The sequence below is a fragment of the Cariama cristata genome, unplaced genomic scaffold, assembly GCF_000690535.1.
Source record: "Cariama cristata isolate BGI_N322 unplaced genomic scaffold, ASM69053v1 scaffold35486, whole genome shotgun sequence".
Lineage (NCBI taxonomy): Eukaryota > Metazoa > Chordata > Aves > Cariamiformes > Cariamidae > Cariama > Cariama cristata.
In genome coordinates, this window is record NW_009624503.1 from 1 (window position 1) to 14920 (window position 14920).

Genomic DNA, 14920 nt, shown 5'->3' on the forward strand with positions numbered 1-14920 from the left:
CAGATCCCTCTGGAGAGCCTTCTTGCCCTCTAGCAGACCAATGCTGCCACCCAGCTTGGTGTCATCTGCAAACTGACTGAGGGTGCACTCGATCCCCTCATCCAGATCATAGATAAAGATGTTAAACAGAACTGGCCCCAATACTGAGCCCTGGGAGACACCACTTGTGACTGGCCACCAACTGGATTTAACTCCATTCACCACCACTCTCTGGGCCCAACCATCCAGCCAGTTTTTTTACCCAGCAAAGAGTACAACCATGAGCAGCCAGTTTCTCCTGGAGAATTCTGTGGGAAACGGTGTCAAAGGCTTGACTCAAGTCTGGGCAGACAATATCCACAACCTTTCCCTCATCCACTTGCTTGTTGGCAAGTAAACATTTAAAATTAACGAAGTACCAGAAAATATTTGCATAAATCAGCAAATGTGTATTACAAACCAAAACAAGTGGTCTCTTCAAATGCATGCAGTGGCTCTGGGTGATTACAGAACAAATTTACCTGGTGGGAAATGGGATCCTCCAATGGCTGCGCTGAGCATCCTGCCTACAGCCTGTGATCTGCTCTGCCAAGATCTTCTGGTGGGAACATACAGCTTTGCTTTTGGAGTCATTAACCCTAAATGTTGCAAATGTTGGCCATTAGGATTTGATTCAGGCAATTGACTCTGGGATATGGGATGCTGCAGAGCAACACACTGGAGGATCAGGCCCTGGTGAGTGCATTGCAGCTGTGTTAATTTGCAGGTGGGCTTGTTGTGGGAACTTAAATTTCCATCGCTGTTGCACTAGAATTTCCTGCTTTGGAACCAGCTGAATTTGAAGGTGGTCATACAGATAATCCTATATATGACCCTTATGACAAATTAGTCCCTCTTGAAGCTGGAGGAGTTTTAGTATAGACGTCTGGTCACAGGAGGTCTAGTAGCAAGCAGATTCTCAGAGACCTCAGCTATGGCAGAGAAAGGAATATTATTTTAAGACTCTTGATACCAATTCCTTGATACTTTGCTTTCCTAGGAAGTCTGTCAATTAGATTTAGAAATCCAGAGCATATTGTTTGTCATTTTATTGAGGCGCCTGACATCAGCTGGGCTCATTCTGTCTCCTAGTTCTCTTCATTATTGTTCATTTTGTCACCATATTTTAGGCTGAAATACCTTTTGAGGAGTATTTCAGCTCCTCTGGAAACTCACTTATGGTCTCAGCCGAGTCTGCAACATCAAGATTGATCAGCTTATGATTTGCCGGGGTCAGATGAAGCAGTGTATTCATTTGAACTGCAGTAGACATCTGAACAGAGGCCAGAGACACTGTGTACTATTCCTGTCTCTGTTGCTGATGTGTTGCAGGACCTTAGACAAGGTAGTTGGGAGCCTTTATGTGTGTGGACATTTGTCTGTCTATGGTTAATCCTTGTGAATTCATGCTTATAAGAAGAGTGCAAAAGGAATTAGAGGGCTTAAATCCCTTAAATATAGATAAATGCAAGCCAGTAAGTATCATGGTAGAATGGCTGATAGAACTGGAGAGATGCGGCTTGAAAACAGAGCTCGATAAAATCGTTATCTGTTTTATACAAGAAATCTGCATTAAAGGAAACTGATAATTTCTTGTCCTAAACATGATTACACGAAGCTGGAATTTCAGCTTTTTGTGTATTTTCAGGGAGGGATGTGCCTCAGGACTTGAAATTGGGAAGGCCAATACACAGAGTTCACATTAGTAACACTCTGGGTTGGCCAACACCTTGGCTTACCCGTGGGCAGTTGGAGGCAGCATAGGCAGAAATATTTGGGCCCACCACTGAGAGGATTAAGATGTCAGTTCAGGCAGCTGCCAGGACAGGGATCTTGTGGCTGGAGTCCCTTTCCTCTTGATTGCAAACTTGAGCAGAAAAGTGGTTATCAGAAGGTGATTGACTGTGCTGCCTGTTTTCTTTTAATGTGATATGCATCACAATGCCTTGTGCCATCACTGCAATATCCCCTGTATGAGTTGTGGAGGAAAAATGATGTAATCCTACTTCCGGGAACAAAGGCCAAGTTTAGCAATGGTTTCTGTACAGTCTAGAAGAAAAGGAGATGGGAAGAACTGGCAAGAAAGTCACTGACAGGCAAGGCCGTCAACAAAGGATTTTGTAGGAGGAATGCAAGACATATATGGCTAAATATTTGTTCTCAGTGTACTTTGTGCCCTGAAGAACATGTGTTTTTGTGACTCCTTTTTCCAGAACACTAATAACTAGACCATCTGTTTGCCTCTCTAAATCAGAGCAAAGCCCATGAAAATCCACCTTGAAAAACAATTAGAAATTATCAGCTGTTTGTTTTAGCATTTAATAACTGTAATTAGCAAACCTAATGACATGTTTGATTATTGCATCCCATGTCTGTGAGCCCAGTGGGAGGCAGGAGATGGGACACATTGATTAGAGCAATTGAGACTGTTTACTTACTTCCATTTTTTATTTTCTTTTAAAACAATACGCTGGGTAGTTCTCTGAAGTGACTGTGCGTGTAAAATTGGTGTTGAAATCATGGCAGACTTGGAGCAAGATTAGCCTCCTTGGGTGTTTAACTAACAAGCAGAGACAGAGTTTCTATAATGTTTTTAGTTGCTAACCTTTAGCCTAAGTGCTATGAAGCTCTAACACAGTGGACTAAGTGTCAGAAAACCTCATTCCTACTCCTGGTTCTTCAAGTAACTCGCTGTGGGATCTGGGCTGAATTTCTTCCCCTTTCTGTACCTCACTATTCCCCTCAGTAAAAAAGGAGATAATAATAAAGAAGAGGAAAGGTATAGACTCCCTGTACAGCCAATGCCAAAAGATTTTCTTCTCTTTTAGTGGCTGTGCTACCTGTCTGGAGGTTCTGTTAGAGGAGATTAGAGTCCTAATATAGGCATGTTAGGTGTCTAAAGCTCGATGATGGTAATATCCCATTTAGTCTACCTAGAAAAACTGAGATTTGCGGTTATAAAGTGCAATGGAAAAGCTATATATTATTAGTATTTAAGGAAGTAAACCACAGTTACTGAACTCTGCAAGTCTTATGGTGAATTAAACATACCGTGGTTTGTTCTGGAAGAAACCTGACATTTCTTCATACAGGCTGTTCATAAAATTGTAAATTATGCAAGCACTCATAAAAATTAGGGATTGCTCATGAATAATTTGGAAACAAGTGGAGGATATTAATATGTAAAATGCACTTGTAATAATAATTTCACCCTATTGCTCAAAGCATAGAGCACTACTTTTATAGTAAATGAGAAACATTTGTTTCTAAACCTCACATTTCTTGTTTTGCCCCATGTCCCCTTGTTCTTCTGTCCCATAGGACTAGAAGGAATTGGTCCAGGCACTTATTTATCCTTCCATCATACAGAAACTTTAACTGGGTCGTCATGTAACCTTCCTCCTCCAACTGGAATGAACCTATTTTCTCCAGTCTGTCCTGGTAACTTCTGACTCTGCGCCAGAGCCTTATTTATCTTGCTCCCCTGAGGACAGTTTAGATGAACTGTTGAGGGACAATTTTGATCCTGAAGCAAAGACAGGACAGGAATGTTCTGGACCCTGTTTCCTTTTCTGTAGCTGAAATCTTTGTGTTACTGTTAGTAAAAGGGTCAAGAATTTTCTGATTTAACTTTTTCAGCCTACCAGAATTTAGATAATTTTTAAATTTAATTTTTTTTTTTTTTTCAGAGCTCACTTTGGTGAAACTGTAGGTGGGAAAGGGGTCCTTGGCCAGAAACACAATTTTTGTTTACCACACTGAATGGGCAGCATCAGAGCGATCAGGACTGCTGGGCTGTGGGAAGCTCCTGACCCTTCCTGGGTGTTTCATATCCTGGGAGAAGGTTATAACTGTGGACTTGAATGTCTCCTGATCTCATCTCTAAGTGCTTTTCCACTTTGTAGAAATATTTAACTAATTGGGAATGGAGGAGGAGAGGGAGCCTGACTGAGTAGCGAGTAGCGTGTTCTTCTGGGATGCAATTCAAGTTCAAGTCTCTGCTTCAGTGAATATCTGGAAGCTTTTGAAAGCCTTGGTTACATCTTGATATGATGGGAGATTTTTCTAAACTTTGAAAAGCTTCCTGTGTTGAAAAAACATTTCCCTCCAGCTTTAGTTACTACATTGGTTTGCCATTCTGTAGGCTGGCTTGCTTTTCTGTTGGAGACTTCATGCATGATATAATGGTTTTGGCATTGTTACGGTGTGTGAGATAATCTCAACAAAGGGAGAATGTGCTTAAAATGAGGAATTTTTTTATATACATACATATATAGAGAGAGATCAGAAAATAAAAAATGAGCTTATTTCCTTGTAAATTGAATCCTTGTTAACATTACACCCCCATTCTCATACTACATGGCAGAGGCATGGATCAGCCAAGGTGATACCGAATTCCCGTCGACCTTCCTCACCTTCATGATGTGAAGCCAAAGGCAAACATCAGGCACAGAGATTTGGGTGATTAGGCAGGACAGTTTTTGTACTCCACATGTACCCCTGGTTGCTTGAGGGCTCAAAACAAAGATCATAGAATCATAGAATCATTATGGTTGGAAGAGACCCCAAAGATCATGAAGTCCAACCGTATACCTGATGCCACCATGCCCGCTAAACCATGTCTTGAAGCGCCACATCTAAACGTTTTTTGAACACCTCCGGGGATGGTGACTCTACCACCTCCCTGGGGAGCCCATTCCAATGCCTAACGACTCTAACAGTGAAGATGGCAGCTCTTTTTTGCCTCTCCATTTGTACCCCTGCACAAATCAGACATGACCTGGCTCCAGTGGAGAGTTGCATGATGTAGCCCTTCAGGTGTGTAGCATCCACTGAAAACTATGTGAATTTCAATGCTGACAAACTGTAACACAGGGTGAACCTGGCATCTCTCTCTGTAGAGATGAAGTTTACGTAACAGACTTTGACTTGTACAGTCTTCAGTGGCGTAGGAAACTCTTTAGACAGGACTTAGCAATTAGAAAAAAAATAATATTTTTTTTTTAAAATGTATATACAGTAACAACACTGCTATTTTTAGCTGCTTCTGTGTGACGCTGGTCATGTAGTGAGACACTTTGTGCTAGAAGGTGAGCTTGTACCTGTCATGGCATCAACTTTAAAAAGAGCAAACTCATCTGCATTTTTACAGCTATTTCCAAGTTCCTTGCAGTTCTGTACTGGCTTTTCGAACTGTAGTTTTGCTGTGACTTTTTTTCCTAGATAGCAATGCAAAGACATAACTAACAACACACAATTCCTGAAAAAATCCTATGTGAAGAAAGAACTAAACATTGGGTGACGCACTAGCTTTCAGTTTCAAGCTTATTAAACTTTATTCACAGCACAGAATAAAATAAGGTGTGGTGGAATAGATTGTATTCACCCCTATATTTGTGATTGTAGAATTCAGGGTAGAGTCATTCTTTTATGGCTAAACCTTTTGGTAATTGTTGTAAAAGATGAAGTGCCAGGCACTGGCAGTTTAAAAGGAGTGGATTTTAAGGCAGGAAAGCTACAGGAAAAAACCAAACCAAACATCATTCCAAATGCCAGCAACACTCTCTAAATAGAAAGCATAGGAGTCATCAACTTCTAATCAAAATTTCAATTTCTAATGAATTGCCAGATAGATTAGAATGTCTTACTGCATAAACATTACTGGGACACATCGCTTCTAACTGGCAGGACGTTATAAACTATCTGGCAATGAACGAAGCAACACACTGAGTAACAGTGACAAATACTTTCACTTTCTTGATGTTGACCGGTTTAAAACTATCCCCACACTAGGACTGGCCTGCTTGGATTGGCAGTTATATTAGACTTGATGGGATTAGGTGAAAGTCAGAAGAAATGCTAGTAGCAATTTTCCTTGTATGTTGTTTTTTTTTGAATAGTTTTATTTTTTTTGTTTCCCCCTTTGGAGGTCCAGCAAATACAAGCATGTCTTCCTCAATTAGGCAAGCCTGAAAGCTACAAAGAGCGCATGCACTCTTGAATGTGCCGTAATTTATGTTTATCAATTCAGTGCACATAGTTTTTTTGACATGTGCTTCCTGCCTGATTTTCTAACAATCCTTTATTTTCTGCAGGTGGCCGTGATAAACGAGGTGGTCCTGTCTTGACCTTCCCAGCCCGCAGCAATCATGACAGAATAAGGCAGGAAGACCTTCGGAAACTTGTGACTTATTTGGCCAGCGTGCCAAGGTAAAGCTAGAAAGAAAACACTTCAAAGCTTAGGGTGGATGGGTGGGTGGGGAACTTGTTCTTGGCAGTTACTGATTTCCAAGTATTAACATTTAGTACCTTCAGTTCTTGGGACGGAGGAACAAAAGTGTTCCCTTCCTCCTCCTGTGTATGCTCTGATGGTTTTTATCACACACGCAGCAATGCAGGAGCCCCAGAGCGGAGGCAGTGTGAGCAAACCCAGGCTTCAGGCTCACGACAGCAATGAGGACCAGCTCTTGTTCCCCGTGTTTCTGTGTGGCTCTTCTAGAGGAGTGGAAAGGGAGGAGAATGCTTAGAGGTCTGCAGTTAAATATAGCAAGCTGGAGAGAGCCTGCTGTCTGCAGTTGCTTTTTGATACTTTGTGGGAGGTTTAAGAGAGCTGGGGTAAGGGATTGTAGTTGCTGGGGAGGAGAGCCTGCCTTGTGCAAGGAGGCAGATCTTCCTGCTCCAGCACTTTCCAGAACTTTCTCCAGGCTCGGGAAGCGACATGGGTGGGCTAAGGGGGAAGCTTTCAAAGAAAGGCATTTCAAATGGTTCTGCATGTAAACCAGCACCTTTCCCCGCATTAGTCTCCGTGTCCCTCCTCCAACGTGCAAGTCCCCCATCCCTTTCCCAGGGATGCATGAGGAAAGGTCTGTTGCCAGTGTATATTCATCTTTGCAAGCTCTGGGAGACAGTTTATAGGGCTCAGTGCCCAGGCAGGCATTTCTGAGCCAATGTCTAATGCCTCTGAGAGTACGAGGCTAAGTACGCCCTCATCCAACTTCCTTTCCCTATTTTCAAGCTTGCCAAATATACTTACCCAATAACCACTGCACCCGTTATTGAGGTGAAGGTTATCCCAGGGCAAGTGAGGGGCTGAGAAGGTATGTTCAGGGTTGCGGTAACACACCCTGTGCCACCCAGGAGCTCCTTCTTTTTTAAACCCAGGGTATGACCTGTCAAAACAGTGCTCATATTTTTGCGAAGAGTGTGAAATTAACACCTGAAGGGCGGAGGGGTTGGCTGCATCTGGAGGTCAAGAGGTAAGGGTCTTGGAAACACGCTTAGTCCCTTAAACATGCAACGTGCAGTGAACAGAGGTTCTGCGTTTGGTATAGAAGAGAGTTGAGGGCAGTTTGGAGACGCATCACTTGGCTGCGGAGAGTGAGGGGCAGATGCAGCTGCGTGTGCCAGATCTGCCAGTGCTCATTTCCCGGGCTTCACAAGTCCTCTGGCAATGCATTTTTTTGCTGCGTTGGACTTTTGTTCATCAAGGTTTTACTAATAAGCTGAATTGGTTTGCTTTTCTCCCCACCTCCTCCCCTTTATTCCTCTAGCCAGCTCTATTTTCAGCCATATTGTGAGAGAGATTACGGACATGCTGCGGGGCTGGGAGAGCAGTAGGTCACTCCCTGGGAGTGCGTGTCCCAGGGCTCGGAAATCCCCCTCCAGCTGCTGCAGTAATGAAACTGCTGCCTTACATCTTATCATTTTTTGCATGATCGCAAGCACAAAGATATGACATTGCTTGGGGTTGCAAGCAATTGCACAGCAAAAATTACCTTCTAACATGTCAGCCTTTTCTATTAATTGCTCTTCCCTCATGGAGGTGGCAGTAATAGCAAGATACATCCCTTCTGTTCTCCACTCTGACACAACTAAATCGATTAGTTCAATCTTTGATGCTGCTTTTGGTTGCCTCACTCTGAATCAGTCCAGCAATGATTTTTCTCTGACAATGCAGAAGCTGGGGAACAGAGGTGCGTGCTGAAGGAGCTGATACAAAACCCAGCTGCTTGTTTCTCTCGAAACACTAAAAAAGCATTCCCCTTCCTGGTCCTCACTGCAAAGCCTTGTTCTGCCCTGATGTCTGAAGTCTTTGAAGGACATCTCTCTAGTTATACCAGAGAACATTCCTTCCTCTGTGGTACAGCCTCCCATCGTGAAAATGTGCCCAGCCGTGAAGTACTGGCTACTCACGGAACACTTTCACCAGTTTCCCAAGGATCCTTGCAGACTGGTTCTGTGGAGACATTAACCAGAGCACTGTCTCCTCTTTGGGATATTACATATTGAGAGGTGTGGAGTGCAGAGCAGCAAGAGTAATCAGAGGTCTGGAAAAAGTGGCCTGTCAAGGAAGGATTGAAAGGGTAGAGGTACCTAAAGGGCCCTACAAGAAAGCTGGGGAGGGACATTTTACAAGTGCATGGAGTGATAGGACAAGGGAGGATGGCTTTAAACTGGAAGAGGGAAGATTGCTCAGCCTCAAGAACAGAAGAGAGTGAGAAGGGTCTTTGAAAGCATGTTGTGATGCTGCAAAAGGAAAGGGTTCGTAGGGCTAGGCCAAGAAACAAAAGTGTTACACCGAAGCAAGGGAAACTTAGGCTGGACATGAGGAAAAGATTTCTAATGGATTCCCATCAGCATTAGATTAAGTCAGTCATCTAATTTCTTCTTAAATTCCTCCATATCTCTATAGGCAAACCTCTGGCAGGGGTATAAATGTTAGGGAGAGGGAATGATGAATCAGGGGGTGACTTCTTTAGGTTTCTCCTAGTCCTGTTTTGTCTGGTGCCACAGCTGTGAACTCACTGCCATGGGAAGGAAACATGACCACAAACTTTGTGGGTTTGGCACACAGGATTGTGTAACCTGTGCAGTGTGAAAAAACACTGAAAATTCATTTTTCCTAAACATTTTGTTCACTTTAACAAGGGCACCCAGCAGAGCTTTCAAACTTACTTACTTTTTGGAAACAAAGATATGGAAGGAACAGTTTGAATTCATATCACTGGCTCCCAGTTCATATTTATTCCAAGATGCTGTAATGAATAACTGCATCAGCCATCCACCAAAATAAACAGTTTCGTTAGCAGAGACTCTGAACAGGCCGTCAGGAGGAACTGCTCTGATGTTCAGAGTGCCGAAAGGGGAGAGTTTCCTGTGCTAGTTGAAAAACTAGAAATTCTTCTTTAGGAAAAAAATAGAGAGACTATAATTTATCATATTGACACCAGTATAATAATTCTTTCTTTGTTCCGGTGCAATGGTTTCTGAGTGAGACAGATTGCTATCCACATTGATACTATCTGTCACTTAACCCTTGTTTTATATCTTAATGCAGGGGGCAGAGGTGGCACATTGCTGGGAGCTTTGAGAAGGTATGAGATTGGTGATGAAATATGATGATAGATTAGGGTAAGTGAAACCAGGGTCTTGCCAGCAGTTTTCAAAGTTTCTGATTCAGCTTTCCGCAATTCCTTCTTCAAAACCAGAATAATAATGTGGGCTTTCTGAAAGCAGCAATGTGTGTTTGAGTCAGAGCAGAATACTGAGTGCTTTCATGCAGCTGCGAGTCACGGTCAGGCAGGTGCCTGCAGTCAGTGGGGTTTCCTGCGTGGCTGAGGATTACTGCTGGGGAGTTAAGACTTCAGCTCTAGGAACGCTGTTTGTTCATATCCCAAAATAGCAACCTTGCAGCCCATAGTACCTGGAGTGACTTAGGAGTCCTGGAAAATTCAAAAGCCTGATCCTGCAGTCTTGGGTACGAGGAGGAGGTTGTGAGTGGGTGTCTGACACGGTGGACAAGTGTGGTCCTGATTTGGTGCTGTACACTGGTTCTTCTAGGCGTATCATGAGGTCCTTTTCTCCAAACAGTTCCACTATAATTAGTTACTAAGAAACAAAGATGCTATTCATTAGAAGTGAAGATAATTGCCATGGATGCCAGATTTCCACCACTCTGCCATTTTCTGCTTGCTTTACGTTTGCGCTAGTGCTTTCTGGATAGGCAAAGCTGTATTTCTTGTGAATGAGGATAGCTCCTATTTACATGCAAATTTAAATGGGATGCGATGTTTAGAAATTTGGAGGGCATGACTGAATCTAGGGTAACATGGTGTTTATGATTGGGGGAGCTGAGGGGGAATTTTCTGGCCTCGCTAAGGACTTCATTTTTTAACACCAGTGCAGTGCCATCTATTCTAGTAGACTGAGTTTTGATTTATATGTGTGTAAATGAAACTAACACCAGGCCAGTCTCCTCTGCGAGCCTCTTGGAATTTAGAATTAAGTTATGCGTAGGCTATAGGAGGATAAAAAGGAGACAGAATATTATTAGCCTGAGTTATCTCCTCGCATGGCGAAGCAATAGGATGAAGGAAATGTTCTCTGTCAGCTATAGTGAATCTTCCGGCTGAACACATCAATCTGTTTTGGAGCCAAGATAAGCAGTCTTCTGTGCTCGCTGCAAAGGGGGAAACCTGAGATGCCTCAGAGGCCTGTATTTTTTAAGACATCTACTTCTTATTTGTCCTCTGTTTAAAAACCTGCTCAAATATTTCCCTGTTCTGAGGGACATCCAGGGCTTATAACAGCAGCGGAATGATTTTTAAGGGACAACCCTGTGTGTTTGAATAGCTCCTCAGAGCAGCCCGAGTTTGATGAAAGGTATTAGGATCAGTAAAACAACTTAAGTGCCTCTAATAATTAGCTCAGTGCTTTGGGCTTTATAAAATTAGAAGAACAATAGAGGAGATGGCAAAATGTAGCAATACTCGCCCACTCTTGGATTTATTTTAAGCTCTTCTCTGATGACCTGTGGTACTCTGTATATTAGCTCCTCTGGCTGGGAGTAGTGTGAAACTCATTTTGTTGATTGATAGGAATTAAACCCTAGAGCTCTACTTTCTGTTACATGATCCTAGCACAAAAGAAGCTTTTGAGGATCATTTTTTTCTAGACGCTATTGTAGATCTACAAAAATAACCATATACTTTAAAAATAACACCAGGGATTTCACGTTAATTTTAGTAACTAAATATCTGGTGCCATCTATAAGATTATTATTCCACCATACACTTGTATCAAAATACTACAGTAAAAAATAAGGAGAAGCTGGTGAGGCTAATAGAGGTTTAGTATTTTCTTCAGATATAATTTGATTTTTTAAAAGTAAGTGTATTTTGGAGAAAGAAGCTCATTAAGAGTATATAACTGACAAGAATGCTAGCGAATTTAAGAGTTTGTTGCCACTCGGTAGCCAGTTCAAATCCAGCCTTCGTTGTACATGGTATTGGTACATGATGTTGTTATCACTGTCTGTTAGGGATTGGGGGATTTCTGCGGAAATAGTTGGTGGTCTCACCTTGTCCTGTTAAAAGGCTTCTGACCACATCACTCTGTTTTGCTTCCTATGTCCCTTTACTGACCACCTCAGGACCAAGTTACATGTTCATCTCTTGTTGGAGATCAGCTCTTCAAAAGAGGATCTCTGATTTCCTTCCAGCTGCGGTAATGACCTGTTGAGACATAATATTCCTAGATAAGTGGATAGTGGCTATAATTGATGTTGAAATTCTGCAGTAAGTGTCTACAGCTGCCAGCCCGGCAAGCTCCCCTGTTTACCAGAAGCTAATAGAAAATGTGGACTTCCTAGAAGTGCAGAGGGAGCAACAAGAGCCATCAGAGCCTGGGGAGCGGGAGTTATGAGAAAAGATTGGAGATCTTGGGGATGCTTGGATTAAAGACAGGGAAAGTAAAAGTTATGTGATTACAATCCGGTATGCAAGACTGAGCTACAGGAAGCAATTTGGTCTCAGTGTAGATGGCAAACGGAACAAAAAGAAATGCATTAAAATCATAGATCGAAGAAAGCAAGTTTCTGTATCATCTCCATCTTGGAGACCCTCTTAGAAGGCATATCAGGAATGACCCAAGTATTGTCATTCCTGTCTTGCAGCAAAGGGATGAAAACAGCCTCTCCAGCCCTCGTGACACTGCTTTCTATAAAACTGTGTGGGTGTTTTTTTTTTTTAAATAGGTATGAGATTTTCATTTCCCATGTTTGCTTATTTTAATCCCTGGAATTTTTTGAAAATTAGTCCAAACCTATGGTAAACAGGGGCTTTCTGTATCAGTTTCCAAATTACTTCCTGCTTTCAATGCCTGTTTCTGTTTTCCTGGATAGTGTAAGGACTGGTCTCACATGGCTCTGTACCTAAAGCAAATGTCTTCTATTCCTCTGCCCTCCGTGGGAGCTGAGAGTGCTCTCAGACCAGTTCCAGCGTGGTTAGCTGCTGAGCCCTGCTCTGCCTTCCAGCTGGTGGGCAACAGTGCAAGTGTTTTCAGACTGTTTTTATGATGAAAAACACAAATAACATGATACAGAGCTTTGTAGTTAATGTACTGTGAATTGCACAGCTCATGTAGCCTTTTTCTTCTCAAGACTAACAAAAGGCAGGGTAAGCTGGGCTCTGCATATCATTTCTACCAGCGATCATCAGTATATTCTGTTTGGTCTAGCAGAAGTATTTCTCATCTCTCTATCATGAAATAGAGTCAAATGAGAGTGAGATAATGTTAATATTGAGACAAACTCATGGAGAGTTGATTGTCTTGTTTCAGAACGTGAGTTTGGGGACTGAAATAAATAAATAAAATAAAGGTTGATGTTATTTCGAGGCTGAATTCCTTATTTGAAATAAATTCCTTAAAGGATATAGAAAATACTTTGCAAATCCTTTTGTAAGTTCTCCATCTTGTATCCAAAAATTTTTGCTCCATTTTGGAAGACCTGAAAATCTGTTACTGTTTTTTCACACTAACTTCTTCGGTATTTCTATATCCTTAAGTAGTAGCTTGCTCCATTTTATCATATATTAATTGTATTCCAATAAATAATTTAAATTACTGATTGCCACATGCAGAGAACTAGGGTTTCAACTTGTGTTTTTAAGCATTCTATTCAACACTCAACTTCTGCTTAATTTTAGACTATTAATCTGTGGTGGAAAACAGTTAATATGAAGGAATCCCTCATTTATTGTGTCTGAATTATTTCCAAGGTAATTGTTCTTTTTTACAGGGTAGGGGAGAGGGTCCAGTTTTCTCTTATTGCCAACCATGCAAACTCATGCTGAGATTTCAAAGTCATATTGGGTTCTTTCTGGTTCCTCTAACGTCTCCAACATCAAGATTCTCCAGTGGGTTACTCATTTGAAGATTTAGGATTGCAGAGGTAGCCTTACAGGCCAAGTTTAACGTACAAAGAAAATGCACATATCTGGAAGAGAAATTCCTTTCCTGCCACTGTGCTGGTTTTCCAGCCCAGTGAGAGCTCAGTCATGCCTTCTTCAGCGGAGTCAGCCGATAGGGCTCAATGAGGGGACACATCCGATGAAATACAAGGTTGCTGTTTCACCTTGTGCTCTTCCCAGGCAGCAAAGAAAGTGCTTCTACCCACTTCAGGTCCAATGCCTTTTGGTTTTCCTGGTCTGGCCTTTTTTGCTCCATCCCTACCCTCCCAGCTGTGGGCTGTTTCTCCTCACTGCAGGCAGCGCATTCAGGCTGCAAGTTCAGAGCAGCCAGAAGGACAGCAGCGAGAGGAGTCCTCCTCCACAGCCCGCATCTTTCCAGGCCCACTGCATAGAAAATAGCCAACAGGCTGCTGCTGTCAAGCCACAGCTCCACAGCATCACTGCACCTGGCTTCTCTCTTTCTCATTGAAAGAGGAGGGACTGGAGGGCTCCTAAAACCCTCTGAGCAGAGGTAGAGATGCCTGTGGCAGTGCTTCCCACCAAAGGCATGGCCAAGGAGGGCTGACCTGGAAACAGCAACCTCCTGTTGGTGACCCCACGCAGTGGCATCAGCTGAGGCTCCTCAAGGTGTCCTGAGGGGCTGATGGCACAGGGGGCTGAGCTTTGCCAAGGCACTGAGAAAACCCCAGCTGCCTTCTCAAGGGGGCCTCAGATGCTCCTCAGCTCCCCGCCATGGGCTGGGGCCTGCTGGTCTCTGGTGCTTTCACACAGGATGGGAGCCTGCCCTGTGCAGCCATTCCCCGTGTTGCTCTATTTCTGTTAGCAATGTTGTAGGTAGTGTCTGACTGCGTTTCCAACAGGCAGTTCGGGCTGGGAAGGATTCTGCTCAGATTTCTCCAAATCTGGAGCAAACAGCAAAACAACCCCCCTCACCACGCACACTGCCAGTGCTAGGATGCAGGAGCCACCATGACCAAGTGATAGCCGGTGGTGGCAGCGGGGTCTGGGGCCTGATCCTGTCCGCTGAGCTGTCTCACGTAGAGCTGTGCTGCCGCACTCTGCTTTTTGAGCTCCATCCAAGCCCTCGATCTGGGGATTAGATCAGCATTGTTCCTCCTTGCTAAATGGCTTTTGCATGTTGATTGTACCAGCATTTGCTGCCTGGAAGAAGGAGCTGAGGTGATGGAGAAAAGGCAGAAACTTGTAGACTAGGAAATATCCTGCACCCATTCACCGGTGGGGGAGCTGGTGGGCACCACAGCCTGCTATAAATGTTATGCAGAGTGTCATTTTCTCCATCCTCTTCCTCAGTGGCTTTCTGGCAAGTGATTTGTGTGTCTCTGCAGCACACTTTGCCATGCTGCCCTCTCTGGCCTTTTCCATGCTAGTGCTGATTTAAAGCTGTTGCATGCTTCTGGTGGGCTTTTTAACCATCAGATTTGTGGCTCTGTAGTACTTTGAGAGGTCCGGGCAGCAGCGACGTGAAGACTTCTGTGGAGAAGGCAGGTTTGCGCTAATGTGAGCAGTAATTCAGAAGAGCTAAAATTAGCAGAGACCTTTTGTGGGAGAGGCGCACTGGCAGCAGAACCGGCACCAGCCGCATGTGGTTCCTCCTGAAGCTGTCAGCAGCCGTCGGCAGAAAATGCCACGGG

General features: G+C 43.4%; 1 protein-coding gene across 1 annotated transcript in view; it reads left to right on the top strand.

The window, feature by feature from the left end:
* Positions 1–6113: 6113 nt before the first annotated feature.
* Positions 6114–14920, top strand: part of LOC104164008 (kalirin-like) — a gene marked incomplete at both ends in the record, with an annotated part of 33419 nt that continues 24612 nt past the window's right edge. Inside the window, one exon of the mRNA XM_009703193.1 lies at positions 6114–6228. Coding sequence (XP_009701495.1) covers positions 6114–6228 — 115 coding nt within the window. The remainder of the gene's footprint in view (positions 6229–14920) is intronic.